This window comes from Melanerpes formicivorus, unplaced genomic scaffold (genome assembly GCF_026170545.1).
Source record: "Melanerpes formicivorus ecotype bairdi unplaced genomic scaffold, bMelFor1.0.p_v2 SCAF_81, whole genome shotgun sequence".
Taxonomy (NCBI): Eukaryota; Metazoa; Chordata; class Aves; order Piciformes; family Picidae; genus Melanerpes; species Melanerpes formicivorus.
The window spans coordinates 1,822,116-1,849,528 of record NW_027142433.1 but is presented as its reverse complement, the minus strand read 5'-3'; the positions used below and the strand labels follow the sequence as shown (position 1 = coordinate 1,849,528).

Sequence of the window (27,413 nt, the reverse complement as noted above, 5' to 3'; positions counted from 1 at the left end):
GGGTGCCTGCTGACTTGTATTTGTCATTACAGACCCTCTGGATGAACAGCTGGGCTATTGCTGAGGAGGAAATGCCTTGCTCAAGGAACTAAATTTATCATCTGTTTGGATTTCACAACAGGATTAAATATACTTTTTTTTTTCTCCTCTCCTTTCTTCTCTCCTCCTCTCCTTTCTTCTCTCCTTTCTTCTCTCCTCCTCTCCTTTCTTCTTTCCTCCTCTCCTTTCTTCTTCTCCTCCTCTCCTTTCTTCTCCTCTCCTTTCTTCTCCTCTCCTTTCTTCTTCCCCTCTCCCTTCTTCTTCCCCTCTCCCTTCTTCTTCCCCTCTCCTTTCTTCTTCCCCTCTCCTTTCTTCTTCCCCTCTCCTTTCTTCTTCCCCTCTCCTTTCTTCTTCCCCTCTCCTTTCTTCTTCTCCTCTCCTTTCTTCTCCCCCTCTCCTTTCTTCTCTCCTCCTCTCCTTTCTTCTTCTCCTCCTCTCCTTTCTTCTCCTCTCCTTTCTTCTCCTCTCCTTTCTTCTCCTCTCCCTTCTTCTTCCCCTCTCCTTTCTTCTTCCCCTCTCCTTTCTTCTTCCCCTCTCCTTTCTTCTCCCCCTCTCCTTTCTTCTCCCTCTCTCCTTTCCTCTCCCCTCTCCTTTCTTCTTCCCCTCTCCTTTCTTCTCCTCCTCTCCTTTCTTCTCCCCCTCTCTTTTCTTCTCCTCCTCACCTCTCTTCTCCTCCTCGCCTCTCTTCTCCTCCTCTCCCCTTATTTATTTCATACATGACAAGAGTAAGAGTGCAGATTCCCAGCTAGCATAAAGGAGCATCATCACATCAGGGCACAACCTAGCTGCAAATATGTAGGTCTTGTGCCTGTGTTGCAGCAGCCCCACAGGCAGCACTCAGGTGGGGCTGTTCTCAAATCTGTTCTCTTTCTCTAGCAGAATCAGTAATGCAAAACATAGGAACATGCACACTTGAGGTACCTGGCTGCTCCTGCATCCGGACACTTCTGGTGATATTAGAGATTCCCTGCTCAGAACCAGGCCTGCTGCTGGCAGAATTGCCTCCTGGTGAAGGGACAGACAGGGTAAACAATCTGCACTGTCTTCAGCAGTGAAGTTGGGTTAGGAAGTTGAGAGACTTGTCTTTCAGTGCATGGACTCATCCCTGTCACACCTGTGACATATTCCTGAATCACTGTGCCCAGGCTCTGTCTGACCACTGACAGAGGCAGAAATAGTCTGTGCTTGTAATTCTGGGGCTCAGGGGAGGCCAGTGGAATAAACCAGCGAGAATCATACTCTTCATAGTTAGAAAGGAGTTCTCTGTCTGTTCCACAAGATGGTTCCCAGCTCATTGCAGCTCAGCAGTGTTTCCTAGGTGACTTCAGGTCGCCCTGCACAGCAATGCTCTGATACTTGACTGAAGTGGTAAATAAGATTACAGCCACTCTTGAGATACAAGTGAAGCTGAAGCCTTCCCATTTGCTCCTGAGTGGACCAGAGATAAACTGAATCCTGACAATGTTTGAAGCTGATCACTTCAGGTTTATTGAAAAGTGTGTAAAGCAGCCACAGAAACCTCCCCAGATCAAGCAGCTCATGTAAACCCCCAGATCAAGCAGCTCATATGAACCCCCAGATCAAGCAGCTCATGTAAACCCCCAGATCAAGCAGCTCATATGAACCCCCAGATCAAGCAGCTCATGTAAACCCCCAGATCAAGCAGCTCATATGAACCCCCAGATCAAGCAGCTCATGTGAACCCCCAGATCAAGCAGCTCATATAAACCCTGGATTAGTGATGGACACAAAGTCCCATCCTCAGGAAATGCACCTCATCCCTTTTGACCACTTACAGAAAGGGGGAGGAAAAGGGAGAAGGTTTACATTTCATGCAAGGCAACTGAGCATCAAAGTCCTAGTTACAATTAAGTCCTGCAGCCACTTGCTGAACTGAACCAATGTTTAAGGTTTTAAGAATTCCCTTGTGCTTCCAGGGGGAATCAGTGCTGAAGTTAAAGAGCAGGGGGACTGCATGCACTGACTATGGAGAGGATATGCATAAAGTCATAGAATTATTAAGCTTGGAAAAGAGGTTGCAGCCAGGTGGGGGTTGGTCTCTTCTCCCAGGCACCCAGCACCAGAACAAGAGGACACAGTCTCAAGCTGTGCCAGGGGAGGTTCAGGCTGGAGGTGAGGAAGAAATTCTTCCCAGCAAGAGAGATTGGCCACTGGGATGTGCTGCCCAGGGAGGTGGTGGAGTCCCCAGCCCTGGAGGTGTTTAGGAAGAGCCTGGCTGAGGCACTTGGTGCCATGGTTGAGTTGATCAGATGGTGTTGGGTGAGAGGCTGGGACCCAATGACCTCAAAGGGTCTGTCCTATCCTATCCTATCCTATCCTATCCTATCCTATCCTATCCTATCCTAACCTATCCTATCCTATCCTATCCTATCCTATCCTATCCTATCCTATCCTATCCTATCCTATCCTATCCTATCCTATCCTATCCTATCCTCAAGTCCAACCTTGTACCCAACACCTCCATGACCACATGTCAGCAGGAAAGAAATCAAAGGGCTGATTTCTCTCTCCTCATCTGCAACCATAAGCTGCAGCAACGACCAGAGGAACTGGAGGGTATTCTGCTTGGGTCAAGCAGCTGTTAACCTTCCAGGTTCTCGTGGTGGTTTTAGGCTGTGCCTTTACAATTCAGTTACAGATTTGGAGCAGAAGAGTAGAAAAGTGTTAATAAATCCCTACTGGGTGTAAAAAGGAAAACCAAAAGGTTATTCTAAACACATTCACTGGGTAAAGGTCTACAGTAAGAGGAGCTGTGCCATAACAATTCTTCCCTTCTCCTTCTCTTCTGATCTCTGGCTGTTTTGCTTCACTTGGGAGAGACAACCTGCTTGTCAGCTGATTTTGGTTATGTCTAACTTCTCTGCTCCTTTCTCTTGTCCATTTTGTACAGGGGGGTAAGGTGGGGTAGGGAGGGAGAAGCTGGTAGCTCCCCCTGGTCCTTGGCCAGGGGGATCCTTGTGCTGTTTATTAGTTGCAAATATCTGTATAGTCCTGTAAATCCTGGATAGTTTATACACATTCCTTGCAGTCCACTGTAGAGTGCAGATTTTGCTTATACATACAGCTTCAGTTGCTTCTTAACTGAGTTGGTCTGGCAAAGTTAATGGTGGGGGTGGGGTGGGGAACTTCAACCACAAAATAAGAGGAAGGGGGAGAAAAAAAGGAGAACAAAAAGTTTAGTAACAAGCCTGGGATAGCAGGAATGTTTATAAATAGTAGCAGATATATTTTATATACAAACATTTTACATACAACCACATGTAATACCTTGCATTGTGGTAGAAGAGCATTTGTGGGCCCTTGATGGGGCTCTGTGGCTTGCAAAACCCACCCCACCACCCCACCCCCAACCATTATAATACAAGTGTTTGATGGCAAAGCTCATCTGTAAAGCGTGACTTAAACCCAGAGCACAGACACAGGTAATAATAATCATTAAAAAGGAATACAAAATGTATACCCCCCACCCCCCCCCCAATTAAACAGGGCTTTTTAGGTTCCTCATGGCACAGGCAATAGCTAAATGTTAGTTATGCAGTGGCTGGAGTTTCAGTCTTTGCATTATACCTAATAAGGCTCCCATGTGGCTTGCAGCATGAGAGAGTGCCACAAATACTCTGTGCTTAGTGTAGAAAACATTGCAGCAACACAAACCCGTGCAGAGGTTGAGTGTGGGGGTTCTGCCTGTGATCAGACTCTGTCCTACATAAAACAGGCCCAGGGTACATGGTGGATATTCTCAAGTGGCCTTGGATGCAAGAGTTTTATCTAGGAAACTCAAGTCTTTTTTCCCCCTTCAAATATGTTTAGGCTGGAAGTGAGGAGAAAGTTCCTCACAGAGTAATTGGCCACTGGGATGTGCTGCCCAGGGAGGTGGTGGAGTCCCCAACCCTGGAGGTGTTGACCAAAGGCTTGGATGTGGCACTTGGAGCCATGGTTGAGTTGTCAGGAGGTAATGTTAGGGATTAGGTCATAGGTTGGACTTGATGATCTCTGAGGTCTTTTCCAACCTGGCTGATTCTATGATTACAACTTGTTGTAGGTTGAGGGAAATCAAGAGTTAATTGGTATGACCATAAAGAAAAGTTCCTCCAGAGGCTAGAGAGAGTCCATGGAGGGCCAGCAGTTCCTTCCAGGATGTTGTAACCTGTTACTCTGTTCTGGTTTTCCCCTATTTCTCTATTTGAGGGAGTGTACAGCCAGAAATCTCTCTCTCCTCTCTGGCTGGGATGTGCCTGTTGCTATCTTATGGTTTGTGGGGGAGAGCTTTTCTCTTGGCCTTGGCTGGCAGGGAATTTGCAGCTATGCAACTGAGCCTGTCCAAGCCTGCAGTGGGCCTGGGTCTAGTTTGGGAGGGGGGTAGTTTGGCTGCTCTTGGGCTTGCTGAGTCTGAGTGGGGTAGAAGTTTCTGGGAGGCTTTAGCCTGGTAGGCTCAGCCGTATTCCTCCTACCTGAATCACAGACTCAGCCAGGTTGGAAGAGACCTCCACAATCATCAAGTCCAACCAATCACCCAACCCTGACTAATCAACTAGACCATGGCACTAAGTGCCTCATCCAGGCTTCTTGCTTGGGTTTTATATGTACATATAATGAAAACTTGAGGTGGTAGCTCCTGCCAATGTGTTGCCTGCTTCTCTGTAACAGAGGAGACTGATCACCGCTGACAGAGCTCTGACCCGCACAGAACTTTGGCTTCCACTCGTTTGCATCTGCTAAGGATAAGGATTGGGCTTTTAAGACACGTTGGAGCTGCTGCAGTAGGCAGGGTTGGTGCAGGCTGAGCTTCCCTGCTACCAAACAGTGAAGTCTGGTCGTACCCCCTTGAAGTCGTTGACGGTGAAGGAGCGTGATCGTCTCCTCAGGGCAGGGCGAGTGGGAGCCCTGCCCTTAAGCAAACTTAGGTACGGGTCAGACCTCAGGAAGCGTGGGTAGCTGTCTTGCTCCATCAGCCTGTAGACAGTGTTCTGTGCTGCATCAAAGGTGGTGAGGATGGGATGCTCCATGTTCTGGCTCGTGGCTTCTTTGGTCTGAAAGTCCAGATTCACCTGGAGAAGGAGGGGAAAGTGCATCTCTGTAAAGGAGATGTATTTCCTGGGTTGTTATCCGTAGGTGAAAGCTTTAAGGGGACCTTGAATCATAGAATTGTCAGGGTTGGAAGGGACCTCAAGGATCAGCCAGTTCCAACCCCCTGCCATGGCCAGGGACACCTCACACCACAGCAGGTTGCTCACAGCCACCTCCAGCCTGGCTGCAAACACCTCCAGGCAGGAGGCTTCCACCACCTCCCTGGGCAGCCTGTGCCAGGCTCTCACCACCCTCCTGGGGAACAACTTCTTCCTCACAGCCAATCTCAATCTCCCCATTTCTAGTTCTGCTCCATCCCCCCAGTCCTATCCCTCCCTGACACCCTCACAAGTCCCTCCTTTCTATCCCCCTTTAAGATCCTGGAAGGTCACAACTAGGTCTCCTTGGAGTCTCTTTCAGCCTTATGGTTTACTTAAAATAGACTCTTCTGCATCTCATTTGTGTAATAATTTAAAGGATGATTGCTGTATTCTGTGTTCTGCTGATTTAAGGAAAAGGAGAACAGACCACTGGGAATCTCTGATTCCCATGATGCAGTATTTAAACTCCTGTTCTGCACCTGGGAGAGTGATTTGGGGGTGGGGAAGGCATTGGGGGAAGTATAGAGGACAGGGAGAATAATCCACACAGTTGCTTCCAGAGCTTTGACATTTGAGATGCAGCAGTGTTACCTCAGAGCCTGCAAGATTAACTGCTGGCCCTGCTTCTGTGCATGCACCTCTTAAAAGTAACTCCCATCAGAGGCAGTGTTGCAAGGAAGGAGCTGCTTACTGCACCTCTTTTGGAGCATCTTTCTGTATGAACGTCTCGTAGATGGTCTTAGCCTTTGGCAGGAGCTCATGTGAAGTTTTGCTTCTCTTGTAATCCTCACAGGCTATCCAGAACTCGATGTTCTCCTCACTGAACTCGGTCTTCAGGAACTTTGTAAAGGCATCCAAGCCAGCTGCAGAAGGGAAGGAGGAATTGCAGTTAAAAAAACAACCTACCTACCTACCTACCTACCTACCTACCTACCTACCTACCTACCTACCTACCTATCTATCTACCTACCTACCTACCTATCTATCTATCTATCTATCTATCTATCTATCTATCTATCTATCTATCTATCTATCTATCTATCTATCTATCTATCTATCTATCTAATCTCCTTATCTAGCTATCTAGCTATCTAATCTCCTTACACAGAATTAACCAGGTTGGAAAAGACCTCAGAGATCATCAAGTCCAACCTCTCACCCAACACCATCTGATCAACTCAACCATGGCACCAAGTGCCTCATCCAGCTTCTTTTTAAACCCCTCCAATGATGGGGACTCCACCACCTCCCTGGGCAGCACATTCCAAAGGCAAATCTCTCTTGCTGGGAAGAATTTCTTCCTAACACCCAGCCTAAGCCTCCCCTGGAACAGCTTGAGACTGTGTCCTCTTGTTCTGCCACAGGTTGCCTGCCACAGAGTTGGTCCAAGGGAACAGAACAGGTTCCCTCTGAATTACAAGATGTTATAGATAATAATTTTAAAGACCTAAAGGCTTTTGAATTTCTCCTCCCCCAGCACCCCCAGGTCCTTTTCTTCCTGGCTGCTCACAAGGCAGTCCCTGCCCAGCCTATATCAGTGCCTGGGATTGCCCCAACCCAGCTGCAGGACCTTGCACTTGGTCTTGTTGAGCTTCATGAGGCTGCCTGGGTCTCAGCTCTGCAACCTGTCAAGGTCCCTCTGGGTTGCCTCCCTTCCCTCCAGCTGCACCACACAGCTTGGTGTCATTGGCAAACTTGCTGAGAGTGTTGGAAGCCTCATCCCTGTAAGTTTTTAAGGCCAGGCTGGATGTGGCTGTGAGCAACCTGCTGTAGTGTGAAGTGTCCTTGGGCATGGCAGGGGGTTGGAACTGGATGAGCCTTGAGGTCCCTTCCAACCCTGACAATTCTATGATACTATGGAATAAGTGCAGCTCTTCCATTACAATCCTGAGTGCCATAAGTCCTGTTAGAGAATTCTCAACAGCTGTAATATAAAATGCTAGTAAGGTCTTGCAAACTTAACAGAAGCAATGAAAATATGTGGCTGTATGTGGAAGTGATGGGCTTTACTCCAGACCAGTGTCACTTCCAGTTGAGCACAGCAGTGCTTGAATCTTTGCTGACAAGCTGGCTGCTCTCCACTAACAACTGAAAATGAAAGGTCTGTGGCATCTTTACAGTTTGCTTTATCTTATTGTTAATATGCTGAAGGTAGTTTCTTTCCCAAGCACACTTGGTCTGCAGTGGTGATACACTTGTGCTGATGTCATCTGCTCAAGGACCAGGTTTGGAAAGCACACAGTCTTCAGCACTGTCATGTATCCCCCCCAAAAAAAATGAAAGGAGGGACATATGACCTTTTGATGTAATAAACCCTTCCAAATGATGGCCTCCTTTGATCCTGTGGCTGGGTTAGAAACAAACTGTACCAGAAATGACAGCCTTCCCTTAGCATCACAGAATTGTCAGGGTTGGAAGGGAGCTCAAGGCTCAGCCAGCTCCAACCCCCTGCCATGGCCAGGGACACCTCACACCACAGCAGGTTGCTCACAGCCACCTCCAGCCTGGCTGCAAACACCTCCAGGCAGGAGGCTTCCACCACCTCCCTGGGCAGCCTGTGCCAGGCTCTCACCACCCTCCTGGGGAACAACTTCTTCCTCACAGCCAATCTCAATCTCCCCATTTCTAGTTTTGCTCCATCCCTCCCTGACACCCTCACAAGTCCCTCCCCAGCTTTCTTGGAGCCCCCTTCAGATCCTAGAAGGCCACAATTAGGTCTCCTAGGAGCCTTCTCCTCTCCAGCCTGCACAGCCCCAACTCCCTCAGTCTGTCCTCACAGGAGAGGTGCCCTTACCTACACAGAACATGTTGTGATTTCTAAGGTCTTTCAGCCAGGAGTGTTCCATCAACATTTAAATGCAATACTACTGTACCTTGGCAGAACTCTTTGCTCTCTGCTGTATTACTTTGCTCAAGAAAAAAAAAAACCATGACCCTTAAAAGAGCTCTTTTCAGCTATTTCCAGTAGCTGAGAGCTGCTGCTACGCCTGGGCCCATGAGGAGAGCAGAAACACACGCTGCTCTAAGTGACTCATCAGACCTACTTTAGGCAACTGCCAGCCCCATTTCAGTGCACAACAGGATTTTACCATTTTCTATCATTTCCCAGCCATTTCCCCACCCTAACTGTCCACAAGGAGAAGGAAAATATATATATATATAAAAAAAACCCAAACTAACCTTTCTCAGAAAGCAGTCTGTCAAAAGATTCTCCCCATTTCACTGCCTCTTCAGGAGACACACTGCTAGGGAAACAGAAAGTGGGGTTGAAGAAATTCTTCCTTGGCTGTATTCAGGAAGCTGTTGTCACCTGTGTTTGTTTGTTGTCATTGTTATTGCCCAGGGCTGTTTCCCAAAGCCTGGGGTTAGATGACATTCCTGAAGGAGCTCATTCCCTTAGGGGCTTCAGTGATGCTCAGTTTAGTTTGGTCATTCCCTTAGGGGCTTCAGAGATGCTCAGTTTAGTTTGGTCATTCCCTGAGGGGCTTCAGAGATGCTCAGTTTAGTTTGGTCATTCTCTGATGGGCTTCAGAGATGCTCAGTTTAGTTTGGTCATTCCCTTAGGGGCTTCAGAGATGCTCAGTTTAGTTTGGTCATTCCCTTAGGGGCTTCAGAGATGCTCAGTTTAGTTTGGTCATTCTCTTAGGGGTTTCAGAGATGCTCAGTTTAGTTTGGTCATTCTCTGAGGGGCTTCAGAGATACTCAGTTTAGTTTGGTCATTCTCTGATGGGCTTCAGAGATGCTCAGTTTAGTTTGGTCATTCTCTTAGGGGCTTCAGAGATGCTCAGTTTAGTTTGGTCATTCCCTTAGGGGCTTCAGAGATGCTCAGTTTAGTTTGGTCATTCTCTTAGGGGTTTCAGAGATGCTCAGTTTAGTTTGGTCATTCTCTTAGGGGCTTCAGAGATACTCAGTTTAGTTTGGTCATTCTCTGAGGGGCTTCAGAGATACTCAGTTTAGTTTGGTCATTCCCTTAGGGGCTTCAGAAATGCTCAGTTTAGTTTGGTCATTCCCTTAGGGGCTTCAGAGATGCTCAGTTTAGTTTGGTCATTCTCTGATGGGCTTCAGAGATACTCATTTTACTTTGGTCATTCTCTGAGGGGCTTCAGAGATACTCAGTTTAGTTTGGTCATCTCTTAGGGGCTTCAGAAATGCTCAGTTTAGTTTGGTCATTCCCTTAGGGGCTTCAGAGATGCTCAGTTTAGTTTGGTCATTCTCTTAGGGGCTTCAGAAATACTTAGTTGTTTTGGGGGTTTTTCCTGACCTTTTTTTTTTCTGCAGAGTTGGTTTTTACCGTTAAAAGAAATAAAAAACCCCAACTTGAGAGTAGAGATTCTTCTCTCGGGTGTTTGTGTTGCACTACCAATCTCTAAGGGAACTGAGGTCATGCAGGATGGTAAAATTCCTAAGAGAACCATGTGGGTCACCTACTCAAACTGAAAAGCACCCTTGCAGCGATGTGGTTTTGGTTGCACTCGCTCGGAGGCTGTTGCCACAGTGCGTTTGCAATGAAACATGGAAAAGTCCATAGCCTGGAGACAGCGTCAGAGCAAGGCAGTTTAGGCAATAGCCTTAGGGCTGAGTGAGGAAGTGATGGTCTGTTAAAAGGGGGAAACTCTAGCGAGAATAATTTGTTGCTGTTGTGTCTGCCTCTGGAAGTGCCTGTTCACAGCTCCTGGGGAGGCACTGATGGCTGTGTACTTTGTACGAGATGCCCAGGGGGGTAATCGGCCACTCAACACCCCCCGCACCCAGCTGGCATGGAGGCTGTGCTTCCTCTTTTTAGACGCAGTCTTAGGATGGTTTTGAGTGTCTGGAGCAAAGAAATGGGGAGGGGAGGAAAAGGAGTTCTCAGGACTTTGTTCATCGTTGCAATGTTTTGTATTCCTGACTGAGCTGTAAAGTGATTGCATTTGGCAGCAGGAAAACAAGAAGGGAAGGAAGAAAGGCAAAAAAGGAAGGAAGAAAGAGACAAGAAAGGAAGAAGGAAGGCAAGGAAGGAAGAAGGAAGGCAAGGACGGAAGAAGGAAGACAAGGAAGGAACAAGGAAGGCAAGGAAGGAAGGAAGGAGGAAGGCAAGGAAGGAAGGAAGAAGGAAGGCAAGGAAGGAAGGAAGAAGGAAGGCAAGGAAGGAAGAAGGAAGGCAAGGAAGGAAAGGAAGAAGGAAGGAAGTAAAAAGTAAGTAATGAAACCACCTGTGACCTTATCACTCTCTACAACTACCTAAAAGGAAGTTGCAGTCAGGTGGGGGTCAGGCTCTCCTCCCAGGCAACTTGTGCCAGGGCATGGTATGAAGCTGTGCCAGGGGAGGTTTAGACTGGATATTAGGAAGCACTTCCTCGCAGCAAGGCTGATTAGGCACTGGGATGAGCTGCCCAGGGAGGTGGTGGAGTCGCCATCACTGGAGGACTTCAAGAAAAGATTGGATGTGGCACTCGGTGGCAATGGTTTAGAAGATGTGGTTGGGTCATGGGCTGAACTTGATGCTCTCTGAGGTCTTTTCCAGCCTCAGTAATTCTGTGATAGAGTGGAAACTCTTCCAGATCATGAGTACACTCTGTCATTTGGATGGGCATGAGTTTGGGACATGTTAAGCAGCCAAGACTGCCTCATTCTCCAGGTGCATAAGAGCAAGTGTTTAGATACTCACTTTCCCATGGGCCCTCACACAGTTTCTACTGGGTGTTCACAATGAGCAATGTCTTGCAGAAGCAGTTCTGCTCAAAGCAGGCATCTGGGTCCCAAAGATACTAACTGCTTAAACAAGCTTCATCAAGCTTAGCAAGACAAAGTGAGCACAGGAAGCACTGAAGCATTCTGAAGTGAGCTGTGGTGGGGAGAATGGAGAGGTGGACTTTCCAGGCCATGGAGTACTTTACACATTCCTTCTTTTCAGTCAAGATCTACAACTGAATAGCATAGCATAGCATAGAACTAACCAGGTTGGAAAAGACCTTTGAGATCGTGGGGGTTGGGCTCTTCTCCCAGGCACCCAGCACCAGAACAAGAGGACACAGTCTCAAGCTGTGCCAGGGGAGGTTCAGGCTGGATGTCATGGAGAAATTCTTCCCAGCAAGAGAGATTGGCCATTGGGATGTGCTGCCCAGGGAGGTGGTGGAGTCCCCATCCCTGGAAGTGTTTAAGAAGAGCCAAGATGAGGCATTTGGTGCCATGGTTGAGTTGCTCAGATGGTGTTGGGTGAGAGGTTGGACTTGATGATCCCCCACCCACTCAGTGCCTCATGCTGCTTACCTTGCTGCTTTTGCCAAGCTGCCAGGCTTGCCCAGATGATCCCCCTCATGGAATTCAGACTTCTGGAGGAGAAGGCTCAGCCTGTTTCTCTTCTGCTTAGCTCTAGGGCAGAATTAGGGAAGCCTTTCAGGCAACCTTCTTGACATTTGTTGTGGTTTCCCTCCCCCCCACACCCCAACATTTCCTTTGACTTAATATCTCTCCTTCTGCATCAGAGGCTCCTTAAGTTCACTCACAGGGATGCTGATGTTCCTTCTACAGGTATCATGCACATGACTATTTACTTTCTTACACAGTTAAGCACAGCTTTGCATCTGCAGCACTGGCAAAGAGAAATGGAAACCTTTCTCATTTTCAGTATCTTTTTCATTTCTCTGCAAGATGAAGGGGGGGAAATTTCACATCAGAGAGCACAAACAGCTGGCTCAGCATCTTCTGCTTTTAATGTTTCACAAAGACAAAGGAAGCATTGCTTCCTGCCTCTTGAAACTGCCAAACCCAGACTTGCCCAGATCACTGTCAGGCTTTAGAGAAGCATTTATCAGAAGTTCTGGAAACCTCCCTTTCTTTTTTACTTAGCTTATTATTTGATTAGAATCAGACAACTGTCAGGGCTGGAAGGGACCTCAAGGCTCAGCCAGTCCCAACCCCCCTGCCATGGCCAGGGACACCTCACACCACAGCAGGTTGCTCACAGCCACCTCCAGCCTGGCTGCAAACACCTCCAGGCAGGAGGCTTCCACCACCTCCCTGGGCAACCTGTGCCAGGCTCTCACCACCCTCCTGGGGAACAACTTCTTCCTTACATCCAATCTCAATCTGACCATCTCTAGTATTTCTCCACTCCCCCCAGTCCTATCCCTCCCTGACACCCTCACAAGTCCCTCCCCAGCTTTCTTGCAGCCCCCTGCAGATCCTGGAAGACCACAATGAGGTCTCCTGGGAGCCTTCTCCTCTCCAGCCTGCACAACCCCAACTCCCTCAGGCTGTGCTCACAGCAGAGCAGCTCCAGCCCTCTGCTCCTCCTCATGGCCCTTCTCTGGACACCTTCCAGCACCTCCAGATCCTTCCTGGCACAGAGGCTCCAGAACTGGCCCCAGAGCTCCAGCTGTGGTCTCAGCAGAGTGGAGCAGAGGGGCAGAATCCCCTCCCTGGCCCTGCTGGCCGCACTTCTCTTGCTGCAGCCCAGGCTCTGCTTGGCTCTCTGGGCTGCAAGTGCTCACTGCTGGCTCCTGCTGAGCTTCTCCTCCCCCAGCACCCCCAGGTCCTTCTCCTCAGGGCTGCTCTCAAGCCAGTCCCTGCCCAGCCTGTATCAGTGCTTGAGATTGCCCTGACCCAGCTGCAGGACCTTGCACTTGGATTGATTTCTTGTTCTTGAAAAAAATGCCTCTGTGGTATGTTAATATTTGATGGATACAATGCTGAGGGTGGCAGTGCAGGAGTTTTCATACATATATGAGGCTCTGGGCAGCCTGATCTAGTGTGGGGTGTCCCTGCCCATGGCAGGGGGGTTGGAACTAGATGATCCTTGTGGTCCCTTCCAACCCTGACTGATACTATGATATATATATGTGACCCACAAATACAATGATCTGTGCCCTAAATTCATGCCCACAAGCTATGTTACAAACCAGAACACTCAAGAGTCTCAGCATGACCTTAAAACTCACCCAGGCTTGCTTGCTTTATGAGGCTCCTCTTTCACTGTTGCCTTCATGACTTTGTAATAGGGTTTCTCCTTTGAAGCAGAGATGTTGAGATGGGGAAATAAAAGAAGTGGGCTCTCCATCTTCCACTGAAAATCTTCACAGCCTCTGGAAATGTTCCTTATTACTTCCTTGCAGCAGTTGGAGTAAGTGCTGTGCTCAGGGGAGCTCTCACATGCTGTTTCAGGCTGGGCTGTCCTCAGTTGGCCATCGAGTGGTTTCCAGGGCAGGTAGTGGGCAGGAAGAGGTTCTCTGCCCTCACTGCCACTGCAGCTGCACTTGCAGAGGGCTTTATGTGGAGCTCTGCTTTTGCAGTCGTCATTTGGGGAAGTGAGATTGCACATTTGCAACATGGCCATTGGCCACCCAGACAAGGAGCTGGCAACAGAGGGCAGCTCCTGAGTTTCTGCTTCCAGATCTCAGCCCCTGAGAATCATAGAATCAACCAGGTTGGAAAAGACCTCAGAGATCATCACATCCAACCTATTACCTGTCATCCAACACCTCCTGACAACTAAACCATGGCTCCAAGTGCCACATCCAATTCCTTTTTGAACACCTCCAGGGATGGTGACTCCACCAATTCCCTGGGCAGCACATCCCAGTGGCTGATTCCTCTTTCTGGGAAGAACTCTCTCCTCACCTCCAGCCCAAACGTTCTCCAGCACAAGCTGGAGGTGTGGAGAAAGTTCTTCCCAGCCACTGGAATGTGCTGCCCAGGGAGGTGGTGGAGTCCCCACCCCTGGAGGTGTTCAGAAAAGACTTGGATGGGGCACTTGGAGCCATGGTTTAGTTGTCAGGAGGTGTTAGGTCATAGGTTGGACTTGATGATCTCTGAGGTCTTTTTCCAACCTGATTGATTCTATGAATTCTGTGATTCTAAACTTCCCCCCGCACAGCTTGAGACTGTGTCCTCTTGTTCTGGTGCTGGGTGCCTGGGAGAAGAGACCAACCCCCACCTGGCTACAACCTCCCTTCAGGGAGTTGGAGAGAGCAAGAAGGTCTCCCCTGAGCCTCCTCTTCTCCAGGCTATAGACCCCTAGCTCCCTCAGCTGCTTCTCGTGGGGCTGTGCTCCAGACCCCTGGCAGGCTGCAAGAAGGTCTCTTAGGAGCCTTCTCTTCTCCAGACAGAACAGCCCCATCTGTGTCTGTCTCCAGACAGCAATGTTGCAGTAGTTAATTGATTAAGAACTAAATAATCCTCCTTTCTTAGTGCCAGTGCTGAGTTGTGCTTGTTCAGGGAAGCCACCAACCCCTGGGGAGGAGACAGGACCTCATCACCTTCCCACAACTCTGTCCAGCTCTGCACAATTACTGCAACGTGGGGCAAGCTCTGGGTCACCATGGCCACCTTCTTGTGGAGCTGAGGAGGACAGGAGATGCTAATATGTAAAATAACCAAAACCAAGCCAAAACACCCCCCAAAAAAACCTTCCCCCCTCTGTTGGGACTCCAAATCCCTGACACATCACCAATAGGATGTTGTCTCTTGGGATTTCATTGAAGAGACTAAGAACTGAAAGGAAACTCACAGGCAGCACATGTGTGACACAAGCTTTTAAGTCAGCCTGAGTGGGGGGATGTTCAGTTTCGCAGCCTGAGCACCCTGAAGAAGCAGGGCTGGGGTTTTAAACTGCATTTTCAGTTTCCCTGTAGGCTTGCATCGGCAGCCTGCTGGTTTTGAATTGGCTTTAACCACCTCTCTCTTTTACAGTCTGCTCTGCCTTTTACTGGTAAGTGAATAAATACAGCATGCATGCTTGTGTTCCACCCTTCTGCAACACTGCTAGTCAGCTAAGCTTTGATTATCTCACCTAGTGCTGCGCTGTGGTGCTGCGTTCACCTGCCCTACGTTTGTTACCCAGCGATTTCCCTCTCTAAAAAGTGTTCATTTGCAGCCTCCAGAGTTCCTCCAAGCTGATGTAGGAAAGATCACAGTATCACAGTATCACTAAGGTTGGAAGAGACCTCGAGGATCATCGAGTCCAGCCTATCAACACAGACCTCATGACTAGACCATGGCACCAAGTGCCACGTCCAATCTCCTCTTGAACGCCTCCAGGGATGGGGACTCCACCACCTCCCTGGGCAGCACATTCCAAACAGTATCACAGTGTAACAGTAGATATAAGATCTACACAGTAGATATAAGATATATATATATAAAAGATGTGTGTGTATATATATATATATATATATGTATAGATGTAGATATATAGATATAGATATATGTATAGACACAGTCTCAGGCTGCGCCAGGGGAGGTTCAGGTTGGATGTTAGGAAGAAGTTCTATACAGAGAGAGTGATTGCCCATTGGAATGGGCTGCCCAAGGAGGTGGTGGAGTTGCTGTCATTGGAGGTGTTCAGGAGGAGACTTGATGGGGTGCTTGGTGCCATGGGTTAGCTGTTTGGGTGGGTTGGATTGGTTGATGGGTTGGACATGATGATCTTGAAGGTCTCTTCCAACCTGGTTTGGTTTATTCTAATAAAGTTTTATTCTAATCTCCAGCAGCACCCACCGGGGTACCTCTGGGCAGCTTGTCCAATCCGCTCTCGAGTGACTCTGAGGCAAAGGCTCTTACATCCCAGCTGCTTGAAACAATCCTGTGCTGTGCAGAGACAGCAGGGCCAGGCCCAAGTGCAGCGCTGTGCCGTGGGCCTCCTGAAAATCCACGGGCAAATCAAACGACCCTGTTGCTTCTCCCCCTCCTTTTGGTTTTTCCCCTCACTTTGGTGGGGGGTTCTCCTCATTTGGGGTTTATCCCCTCCTTTTCTTTTGGTTCCCCCCCCCTCCTCTTTGGGTTTTTCCCCTCCTTTTGGGGTTTTTTTTCCCTCCTTTTGGGTTTTTCCCTCCTTTGGTTTTTATTCCCCCTTCTGTTTTTTCTTTCCTCCTTTTGTTTTCTTTCCCTCCTTTTGGTTTTTTCCCCTCCTTTGTTTTTTTTTCCCTCATTTTGGTTTTTTCCCCTACTTTTGGTTTTTTCCTCCTTTCGATTTTTTCCCCTTCCTTTTGGTTTTTTCCCCTTCCTTTTGGTTTTTTCCCCCTCCTTTTGGTTTTTTCCTTCCTTTGGGGTTTTTTCTCTCCTTTTGGTGTTTTTCCCCTCCTTTTGGGGTTTTTCTCCCTCCTTTGGGGTTCTTTCCCTCCTTTTGGGTTTTTTTCCCTCCTTTTGTGGGTTTTTTCCCCTCCTTTTGGTCCGACCTCCCTTTTGTGTGTCGTCCCCCCCCTTTTGGGTTTTTTTCCCTCCTTTTGGGCTCTTTCCCTCTTTTTGGGTTTTTCCCCTCCTTTTGGGTTTTTTCCCTCCTTTTGGTTTTTTTTTCCTGCCTCCCCCCCCCCCTTTTGGATTTTCCTCTCCTTTTGTGGGTTTTTTCCCTCCTTTTGTTTTTTCTCCTCCTTTTGATCCCCCCCCCCTTTGTGTTTTTCCCTCCTTTTGTTTCTCCCTCCTTTTGTTTCTTTCCCTCCACTGTTTTTTTTCCCCTCCTTTTGTGTTTTTTTTTTCTTCCTTTAGTTTTTTCCCCTCCTTTAGCTTTTCCCCCTCCTCTTGTCTTTGCCCTCCTCTTGGTTTTCCTCCCCACTGCTTTGTTTATTTTGGGGGTGGGGAAGTGGTGGACTTTTTTGGTTGTTTCTTTGGGGTTTTTGTTTTGGTTTTTGCGTTGGTTTGGATTTTTTGGGGCTTGGTTGGGTTTTGTTTTATTGGGTTTCTTTGTGATTGGTTTTGGTGTGGGTTTTGCTGTTGTTTTGTTTTGGGGTATTTTTGGGAGGTGATTGTGGATTTTTTTTTCCCCCATTAGTAGAGAGCTAATACTAAATCCAGACCCTGAAGAGCCCAAATTGCATCCAAGCCAGCCTGTGTTCTGTCAGCACTGGTGCTGGTGCTAATAGGCATTTCTGGTTGGCACGGCAGGCTGCTGTAGTTATGGCAACAGTGCTAACGACCCTGCAAATGCTGCTGAGCTGTTCGGCATGCTGCAAGATGATGATATAGAAAAATGAGTGAGTTATTTTAAGACAAAAGCTGCAGATGCAGAATACTGAGTTGGTGACGTGACTGGAGACCTAGAAAGGCAATTGGGGATGACAACCAAACGTCCAGATTCCCAACCATTTCTCTAACCACTAAAACATACTCACAGATCTTTGGGTGAGACCACACCTGGAATATTGCATCCAGCTCTGGGCTCCCCAGTTCAGGAGGGACAGGGATCTGATGGAGAGAGTCCAAGGGAGGGTTACAAGGATGCTGAAGAGACTGGAGCACTGCCTGGTGAGGAGAGGTTGAGAGCCCTGGGGTTGTTCAGTCTGAAGAAGAGAAGACTGAGAGGGGATTTAATCAATGTCTATCAATAGCTGAGGGCTGGGGGTCAGGAGGGAGGGGACAGGCTCTGCTCACTTGCTCCCTGGGATAGCCAAGGGGCGATGGATGGAAACTCCAGCACAGGAGGTTCCACCTCAGCATGAGGAGGAACTTCTGCACTGGGAGGCTCCCAGAGCCCTGGAGCAGGCTGCCCAGAGAGGTTGTGGAGTCTCCTTCTCTGGAGCCTTCCCAGTCCCATCTGGATGTGTACCTGTGTGACCTGTGCTGGATGGTCCTGCTCTGGCAGGGGATTTGGACTGGATGATCTTCCACCCCCTAACATCCTGTGAGCCTGTGGGAGCAAGGCTAAGGGATTATTGAGCCCTGAAATGGAGATCATCTCTCAACATGAGAACAATATTGACTTAATGAGTTATCCCTTGTGGACAATAACACATGCATGTGTCAAGAGCCTAGGTTGTTAGGTGAATAGAATTTGTCTTTCCAAACCAATCTTTTAAGTGACAAAAAGGCAAAACTGAGTAGTTCATAAAGTGCAGCAGGAAGTTCCTTGACGTGTTGTCCTGCTCCCTTTGGCTCTGTTCTCCAGCTGGAAAGCATCTGCACTGCCTGCTGTTAGTGTCTGATAAGGTCCAATCACAGCTAATGATCAAATCATGCTTCACCTGCACAGCCACAATAGCTGTCCCCTGAGAAAGAGGTATTGACTGACACCACCAGCAACAAGGGCCTTGCATTAGACACTGAATGTGTCATGTCTCTTTTTGAAAGGCAAGCACTGCAAGAGTCAGACTCTCAATTCAGATGAGCAGAAATGGAGCCCTGATGGAGTGGTACAGCTCAGCACAAAGAGCAAGAACACAATGAGAAGTTCTCCTTTGTGAGTAATCCTGCTGCATCTCTCTTCAAACACTTGCTGCTCCTCGCCAGGTAAGCATAAACTTTGCCTCCACCACGTCCCTGCTCGTGTTCTAGCACTGCACCCAGGCTCCTCTGCAGCTGAGCAGATGAGGAGAAATCCAATTTTCCCAATGTGGCCTTGGTGGATTTATGTCTGTTTTAATTTCTGCTGAAGGAAGGCAATATTCCACTTTGTGAGGGGGAAAAAAAAACACCCAAGCAACCAAACAAAAAGCAAACCAAACCCAAACACCCCCCAAAAACAAAGAAACAAGACCCCACAACCAAACCCCAAACCCCACAGCCCAGTCTCTTTGCTGTCCTGTGCAGGACATCCATGGAAAGAGACTTCCCTGAAGAGCATGGGCTGGAAAGATGAATTTCCTTATTCATTGCCCTATGTCTCTTTAAGGAAATACTTCTCTTTAGAGAGAGCAGAAGATGAAAGTTAAATGTTTTGAATGAATTTTGCTTCAATAAATAATTCTGCTCTTCAGGATCTTCCCAATTGATCACCCTCTCAGTATTTAGGTCATTTGTTCCTTATTGGAAACCATAATTGGACCTAAAATGTGATACCACTATGATCCAGCACATGGCTGCTTCATTTAGCTGCAGCTAAACCCCCATTTTTTTCCCCCTCCTGGATCAATAGCAAAAGAGAGTTCCATTGTAAATCTCCAGCAGAGGAGCCTGCAGCCTGTTCATTCATTGAATTTCTCTAGTGGTGCACTTTAAAGTTTCATCCTGGTGGAGGAACTTGGCCTGTGGGGGATGCTTTAGAGTCAGTGGAGGAGATTCCTTATAACCCCTACACAGACCATGTGAAAGCCTCTCCATTTTTGCTGCTGTTTGAAAGGAAAGAAACAAAACTGCATTGCTTCAGGTGTGGGCTGCTGACAACCACAACAGAGAATCACAGAAACATTCAGGTTGGAACAGAGCCTCAGCATCACCAAGTCCAGCCCAGAGCCCTGCTCTGCAAGGCTCAGCCCTAAACCAGAGCCCCAAGCACCACAGCCAAACCACCTTCAAACACCTCCAGCCTTGGGCACTCCACCACCTCCCTGGGCAGCACATTCCAGTCCCTGACCACTCTTGCCAGCAGAAAATTCTTCCTCCTGGCCAGTCTGAACCTCCCCAGTGGCAGCTTGAGGCCATTCCCTCTGTTCTGTCACTAATGACCTGTGAGGAGAGACCAGCAGCAGCCTCTCCACAAGGTCCTTTCAGGGAGCTGCAGACAGCAACGAGGTCTCCCTCAGCCTCCTCTTTTCCACACTAACCATCCCCAGCTCCTTTGGTCACTCCTCATCTCATCAGATTTCTCCTCCAGGCCCTTCCCAGCTTCCTTGCCCTGCTCTGCCCTGGCTCCAGCACCTCCACATCTCTCTGGGATTGAGCTGCCCAAACTGGACACAGCACTCCAGGTGTGGGCTGAGCAGAGCTGAGTGCCAGGGGACAATCCCCTCCCTGCTTCTGCTGGCCACAGCATTGCTGACCCCAGCCAGGATGCCTTTGGCTTTCTTGGCCACCTGGGCCACTGCTGGCTCCTGTTCAGGTGCTTGTAGATTAGACACCCCCCCCCCAGGTCCCTTTGTGCCAGACAGCTTTCCAGCCCCACTGCCCCAAGCCTGTAGTGCTGCTTGGGGTTGTTGTGCCCCAAGTGCAGGACAACATAACCCTTTTCATCTAGGGTCTGGGTTCTCAAAAGCCTTCTAAGAGGCATCTGTGATGAAATGTCAAGCTCAGTGCAGGCTTGGGGATCTCTGTAGTTTCTGCAGCACCTCTGTGAAAAGTGCTCCCATCTGTGCTAAACTAAATGAGTTCATCCTTTTGAAAGGTCAGGACAAGAAAGTGAGGCTGCAAAGTTCTCAGCTGTATTCATTTCCTGCCTGCCCCGCGGCTGGGGGGCCGGCATCTCTGATTAGTGCTGTGTACACACTGCATACATCCCTGCCACAATTAATCTCCAGGAAGCTGCTTTCTCAGTGGAGCCACTCGGTGTTTACAACCAGCTCTCCACCGGCGGCGTGCCGCAGTGACATCAGCGCTCATTAGACAATCGCAGTTTAACGACCTGCTGCCCCAAGTGCTAGCCGAGGGCAGCCTCAGCCTGTTCAAATGAGAGGTTTCATTCAGTGTGGGATCGGCAGGAAATGCTGGAGGCAGGAATTACACTGAATCCTGCCCCAAAACACCTGACTGAAATGCTGGAGGCAGGAATTACACTGAATCCTGCCCCAAAACACCTGACTGAAATGCTGGAGGCAGGAATTACACTGAATCCTGCCCCAAAACACCTGACTGAAATGCTGGAGGCAGGAATTACACTGAATCCTGCCCCAAAACACCTGACTGAAATGCTGGAGGCAGGAATTACACTGAATCCTGCCCCAAAACACCTGACTGAAATGCTGGAGGCAGGAATACAGAATACAGAATTAACCAGGCTGGAAAAGACCTTTGAGATCATCAAGTCCAAGCTCTCACCCAACACCATCTGATCAACTCAACCATGGCTCCAAGTGCCTCAGCCAGGCTCTTTTTAAACTCTTCCAGGGATGATGACTCCACCACCTCCCTGGGCAGCACATCCCCATGGCCAATCTCTCCAGGCAGGAGGCTTCCACCACCTCCCTGGGCAGCCTGTGCCAGGCTCTCACCACCCTCCTGGGCAACAACTTCTTCCTCACAGCCAATCTCAATCTCCCCATTTCTAGTTCTGCTCCATCCCCCCCAGTCCTATCCCTCCCTGACACCCTCACAAGTCCCTCCCCAGCTTTCTTGGAGCCCCCTGCAGATCCTGCAAGGCCACAATGAGGTCTCCTGGGAGCCTTCTCCTCTCCAGCCTGCACAACCCCAACTCCCTCAGTCTGTCCTCACAGCAGAGCAGCTCCAGCCCTCTGCTCCTCCTCGTGGCCCTTCTCTGGACACCTCCCAGCACCTCCAGATCCTTCCTGGAACAGAGGCTCCAGAACTGGTCACAGAGCTCCAGGTGGGTGCTATCTTGGGGATGCTGCAGCACAGGTTGAACTACAGGGGCAGGCATTGCCAAACCTCCACAATGCAGAACTAGGGGAGCTGGAAGGAGCATTGCTTATTAAAAAGGCAGCCCTGTGGGGAAGAGAGCTACCCCAGGGCTGGGAGAGCACTCAAGACAGGTTCTGAAGGTCACACCTGGGAATGCAAGATGAAACTAGAAAGGACCTAAGAGCTTGAAGTCTCCCTTGATGCTGCAGTGTTGCACACTGTCCTGCACTCACTCCTGGCACCTCACTCTGCCTATTTTAAAGCACAGCTAAGATTTCTGCAGCAAGACTTTCTTCAGCTTGTGTGTCATTATCTTTTGTTCACTGCTACTTCATCCTGATAAGTGCATTGTTCTGATGGCCTAATTTAGCTGATACAAGCAGTCCTGGGGTTCACAAAGCAGCACGGTGGGGGGGTTCATCAAAGCAGCAAAAAATGGGTGCCACAAAGAACACCACCACCTCAAAAATCAATCTCTCAGCTCTGACTGAATAGAGAGAGAAATAGATGAATATATGTGCATATATAAAGATGAGCATATAAATATATAAATAATATATACATGTATATGAATCTATAAATATCCTCAGAGCTTGCCAAAGGCAGAGAGCAGCTGGAGGTGTTAAAGCTACCACTCACTTGGATTTTTCTCTCCAGTAATTAGCCAGTGAAGTTCAGCACTAAAATTAGAGCCAGCATAGTCCTGTGTCCAGGTCTGGGCCTCTCAGGTTAGGAAAGAGGTTGAGCTGCTGGAAGGTGTCCAGAGAAGGGCAAGAAAGCTGGGGAGGGGTCTGGAGCACAGCCCTGGGAGGAGAGGCTGAGGGAGCTGGGGTTGCTTAGCCTGGAGAAGAGGAGGCTCAGGGGAGACCTTCTTGCTCTCTCCAACTCCCTGCAGGGAGGTTGTAGCCAGGTGGGGGTTGGTCTCTTCTCCCAGGCAAGCAGCACCAGAACAAGAGGACACAGTCTCAAGCTGTGCCAGGGGAAGTTCAGGCTGGAGGTGAGGAGAAAGTTCTTCCCAGCAAGAGAGATTGGCCATTGGGATGTGCTGCCCAGGGAGGTGGTGGAGTCCCCATCCCTGGAGGTGTTTAGGCAGAGCCTGGCTGAGGCACTTGGTGCCATGGTTGAGTTGATCAGATGGTGCTGGGTGAGAGGTTGGACTGGATGATCTCTGAGGTCTTTTCCAACCTGGTTGATTCTGTATTCTGTATAATGGTGCCAGGTCAAATCTGAGTGAGTTCATGAAGTCTGCAGGATGACTGAGAAGCTTTTTCAGGAAGGCTCAACTGTTCTTTTTGAGGGTCAAGGAAAGCTGTAGTCTGAAATCTAAGTAGGGGAGGTTGTAGTCCCTGGATGATTAAAATTTTGCTGTAATTGTTTCCTTTTCCTCTTCCCAGGCTGTTATAAATCTTCTCTGCTGAGGAGGCTGCCTTCAAGGCAGGGACACTCCTTGTCAGTGTTCACCAGGCAGCCTCTCTTCTTTTTATCCCAGACCAGAATTTCCAACAGAAGTCTTGAGTTAGAGTCACAGAATCAATCAACCAGGTTGGAAGAGACCTCCAAGATTATCCAGTCCAACCTATCACCCAGCCCTATCCAATCAACCAGACCATGGCACCAAGTGCCAAATCCAAGCCTTTGTTGAACACCTCCAGGGATGGGGACTCCACCACCTCCCTGGGCAGCACATTCCAGTGTCCAATCTCTCTCTCTGTGAAGAACATCTTCCTAATATCCAGCCTGAACCTCCCCTGGTACAGCTTGAGACTGTGTCCTCTTGTTCTGGTGCTGGGTGCCTGGGAGAAGAGACCAACCCCCACCTGGCTCCAACCTCCCTTCAGGGAGCTGGAGAGAGCAAGAAGGTCTCCCCTGAGCCTCCTCTCCTCCAGGCTGGTTACCAAGCAGCAGGGTCACACTGCCTTTCCCCAAATCACCATCCAGTTTTCCCTTCAGATTTGCAAGCACCTTCAAGAACATCTTTCTGGTTGCCTACCACAGCACTCAGCTGAGGGCTCTGAGTCTTGCTTAGCCTGCAGAAAAGCTGCAGGCATCGTGGAGAGAAATCTCACCTCTAACCAAATACTTCTGTGCACGTCTTGTTTCAGTCATGCAAGAAACCTCATCTGATGAATTTGCTGTGCTGGATGGGAGACTGTGTGAGCTGGGTAAGATCTGAGACATCTAGGGATGCAGCAGATGTGAGCAGCAACACAAGGAGGAACTGAACCCTTCTGGGCTCCAGGCAGCAGTATGGATTTTATGGCTTACTCACTGTCACATTGGCTCTTATGTTCATGACAAAAACCCCCTTTGCTGTTGGGGCACTGACCACTTTTTCCTGGGTTTTAGCCTGAGTCATGGTGTGCTTCACAGGATCAGAGGAGGTTAGGAGTGGGAAGGGACCTCTGGACACCATCCAGTTCAATGCCCCTGCCAGAGCAAGAGCAGAGAATCCAGCACAGGTCACACAGAACACATCCAGATGGGGCTGGGAAGGCTCCAGGGAAGGAGACTCCACAACGTCTCTGGGCAGCCTGCTCCAGGGCTCTGGGAGCCTCCCAGGGCAGAAGTTCCTCCTCATGCTGAGCTGGAACCTCCTGTGCTGGAGTTTCCATCCACTGCCCCTTGTCCTATCCCAGGGTGCAAGTGAGCAGAGCCTGTCCCCTCCCTCCTGACCCCCAGCCCTCAGCTATTGATAGCCATTGATCAGATCCCTCTCAGTCTTCTCTTCTCCAGACTACAAACCCCCAGGGCTCTCAGCCTCTCCTCCCCAGGCAGTGCTGCAGTCCCTTCAGCATCCTGGTAGCCCTCCCTTGGACTCTCCCCAGCAGCTCCCTGTCCCTCCTGAACTGGGGAGCCCAGCACTGGATGCAGTATTCCAGGTGAGGTCTCAGCAGGGCAGGGGGGGTAGGAGAGCCTCCATTATTACAGTTTGGATTTGGCACAGCTCTTAGCTTTTGCAAACGTTGGCCTCTGCTTTTCACTTCAGCATCTGAACCAGATTTCCATCAGGCCCAGCCTGCTGCTCCTGTCTCCCCCAGCTGAGTTTTTCCATGGCAGCTAAGTGTGGCTGGAGTCACAAAAATAAGTTTTGCAAAGGCTGCCAGAAACACTTCCCCAAAAGGCAGGAGCTGTGTTGTTTGTGCCTGCGGTATGCACACCAGGAAGCAAGCTGCTCCGGGCTCTCTGCTGAGTGAAAGCAGGTGAGCATGGACCAGGCTGCACTCCCAGCTTGATAAACACACAACCTGTAATGGCTTTGATTCTGCTGTGGCCACCAAATCTCATGCAAATGTTGCCAATCAGCCTAGACTGCCCCAGGGTAGAAACTGTGGGTCTGAACCACCTCCTTGTGACATGTGTGAAATGATTTCCATTACAGCTCACAGTGACCACAGGTCATGATGTGCAGCTCCCAGGGAAGGTCTGCAGCCTGCTTTGGGGGTAGTGGTTGACAGCAGCTCAACATGAGCCAGCAGTGTGCCCAGGGGGCCAAGAGGGCCAATGGCATCCTGGCCTGCAGCAGGAACAGTGTGGCCAGCAGGAGCAGGGAGCTCATCCTGCCCTGTGCTCAGCACTGCTCAGGCCACACCTTGAGTCCTGTGTCCAGTTCTGGGCTCCTCAATTTAAGAAGGACTTTGAGACACTTGAGCATGTGCAGAGAAGGGCAAGAAAGCTGGGGAGGGGTCTGGAGCACAGCCCTGGGAGGAGAGGCTGAGGGAGCTGGGGTTGCTTAGCCTGCAGAAGAGGAGGCTCAGGGGAGACCTTCTTGCTCTCTCCAACTCCCTGAAGGGAGGTTGTTGCCAGCTGGGGGTTGGTCTCTTCTCCCAGGCAAGCAGTACCAGAACAAGAGGACACAGTCTCAAGCTGTGCCAGGGGAGGTTCAGGCTGGAGATGAGGAGAAAGTTCTTCCCAGAAAGTGGAATTGGCCATTGGGATGTGCTGCCCAGGGAGGTGGTGGAGTCCCCATCCCTGGAGGTGTTCACAAAAGGCTTGGATGTGGCACTTGGAGCCATGGTTGAGCTGTCAGGAGGTGTTGGGTATTAGGTGATAGGTTGGACTTGATGATCTCTGAGGTCTTTTCCATCCTGGTTGATTCTCTGATTCTAATCCATGAGTGCCTTTCAAACCCTAACTTCAGAGATTGTCACTGTGCCTAAGACTCCTTCTTGCTGTCTTTCCCTTTTTCTTTTCCAGAATGCTCTCCAGCTCTGAAAACCTTTGTTTTCTGATGGCCAAGTTGTGCCTCACTCCTGAGGGTGTTGATCTATCGTGCTCATAGGATGGAAGGTGAGGACTGCCGTATGGGCATGCAGATGTTCCAGCTCCCAAGCTAGAGGCACCTTAGATGATGGATGGGCAGTGCAAGGGCCATGGCTGTCTTGCTGCTCCCTCTGTTGGAGAGATTCTGACACGTCCCTGCTCATTTCCCTCAGCAGTGGGGACAGGAGCAGCTGTGCTTGGAAATCACTGTCCCAGGTGTTTTCCAGGCCAACCCAAGAGAGCTGTGTGCGTGCCTCTGCCGCTGGCACCACCTGCCTTCCCCCCTCACCATCTAATCCTGATGCAGCCCAGCTCAGGGTTTGCTTTGGCTCAGTTTGGAGTAGCAGAAACATTTTTTTGAGGACTGAAAAAAGATCTAGCAAAATGCTCTGATCTTCTGCAACTGTTTAGCCTTGGAGGATCTCCGGTGCAAGGAGCTCAATGGCTGAGGGGTTTATTCCAGGAAGCAGCACCCCTGGCCTGTTTCCAGCTCAGGACAAAGGCTGAGGTGCCATGATGGCATTGGCTGCCTAAATGGGCCCCCTGAGGAGCCACAGAGCCTTAGTCTCAGCCACAGCAGTGCCCCACAGGGCCTCATTTAGCAGCACAGCACACAGAGCACCTTGTTGGCTGGCAGGAGCGATGGTGGAAGCTCTGCTGGGCAGGAGCAGGCTGCCCCCAGGACTACATCTCCTGGCACTCTCTGGGCAGGACCTGCTGCCTGAGCTGCTGCTGCTGGGAGCTGCCAGTGGGGCTCCTGCTGCAGCCAGTGTGCTTTAGCAGCCAGCAGTGATCTGCCTCTGTGCCTGCCCCGCTCTCCTCTGCCTGAGGTGGGCAGGGAGGGCAGCAGGCAGTGGCAGGGCACAAGCTGCAGAGAGGCCATGGATTGCATCATGGGCATAGAAATAGTGTGCTGGCCACTGGGGTGCCTGCAGGGAGCAGGTGAGGGAAGGCCTTGTGCCAGCAGTTGTTGCTGTTTGTAGCTACCCAGACTTGTGCTAGCTGTGACCATGGGCAGGCAGGCTGGCTGTGCTCTGCTTAGTCTGCTCCTTTCACTTAGCACCTTTTCCTTACTCTGTGCCACATGTCATTTCTAGAGGTGCTCTAACCACATCCTGCCCTGTTCTTCAGAGAGAGAGATTGCCCTTTGGGATGTGCTGCCCAGGGAGGGGCTGGGGTCAGCATCCCTGGAGGTGTTTAAGAGCAGCCTGGGTGAGGCACTCAGTGCCATGGGCTGGCTGATTAGTTAGGGTTGGCTGATGGGTTGGACTTGGTGAGCTTGGAGGTCTCTTCCAGCCTGGTTGATTCTGTGGTCCTGCTCCTTTCTGCTCCTTCCACAGCAGGGCTGTGCAGACGTGGCAGCAGGCACGACTGCTCTCCCAGCACCTGGGGTCATTGTCCAGCAACTGAGTGCGTGCAGGAACCTGCATCATCTCAGCAGCAAAATAACAGGTGAGTGGGAGCTTGGGGTCCCTCTCTGCCTTCTGAAGAATCATTTGTCACTGCTCTGCCTCTGTACCTGCCATGCTCTATCCACTTAGCCAGAGCAAACTGTGATGGTTATCTGAGCAGAGCTGGCAACAGGGAACCCCAGAAAGCCCTTGGGGCAGAGCCAGAGCAGACACTGAAGTAAAACAGAATCACAGGATCAACCAGGTTCAAAGAGACCTCCAGGGTCATCAAGTCCAACTGACCACCCAAGCCTAACTAACCAACCAGCCCATGGCA

The 27,413-nt window shown here is 49.8% G+C and overlaps 1 protein-coding gene across 3 annotated transcripts; it reads right to left on the bottom strand.

The window, feature by feature from the left end:
* Positions 1-3,263: 3,263 nt before the first annotated feature.
* On the bottom strand, positions 3,264-13,435 carry RGS18 (regulator of G protein signaling 18). 3 transcript variants are annotated; one of them, XM_068164497.1, is made up of 5 exons: positions 13,148-13,435; positions 11,478-11,579; positions 8,409-8,473; positions 5,925-6,091; positions 3,264-5,108 (listed from the first exon to the last, which is right to left on the bottom strand). In XM_068164497.1, the coding sequence occupies exons 1-5, from the start codon at positions 13,264-13,266 to the stop codon at positions 4,854-4,856; spliced, it is 708 nt and encodes a 235-aa protein (XP_068020598.1). In that variant the 5' UTR covers positions 13,267-13,435; the 3' UTR covers positions 3,264-4,853. The 3 variants fall into 3 exon arrangements, with proteins under 3 accessions (XP_068020598.1, XP_068020599.1, XP_068020600.1); XM_068164498.1 differs by having other exon boundaries at positions 8,409-8,470; XM_068164499.1 differs by lacking the exon at positions 8,409-8,473 and having other exon boundaries at positions 13,148-13,235.
* Positions 13,436-27,413: the final 13,978 nt, after the last annotated feature.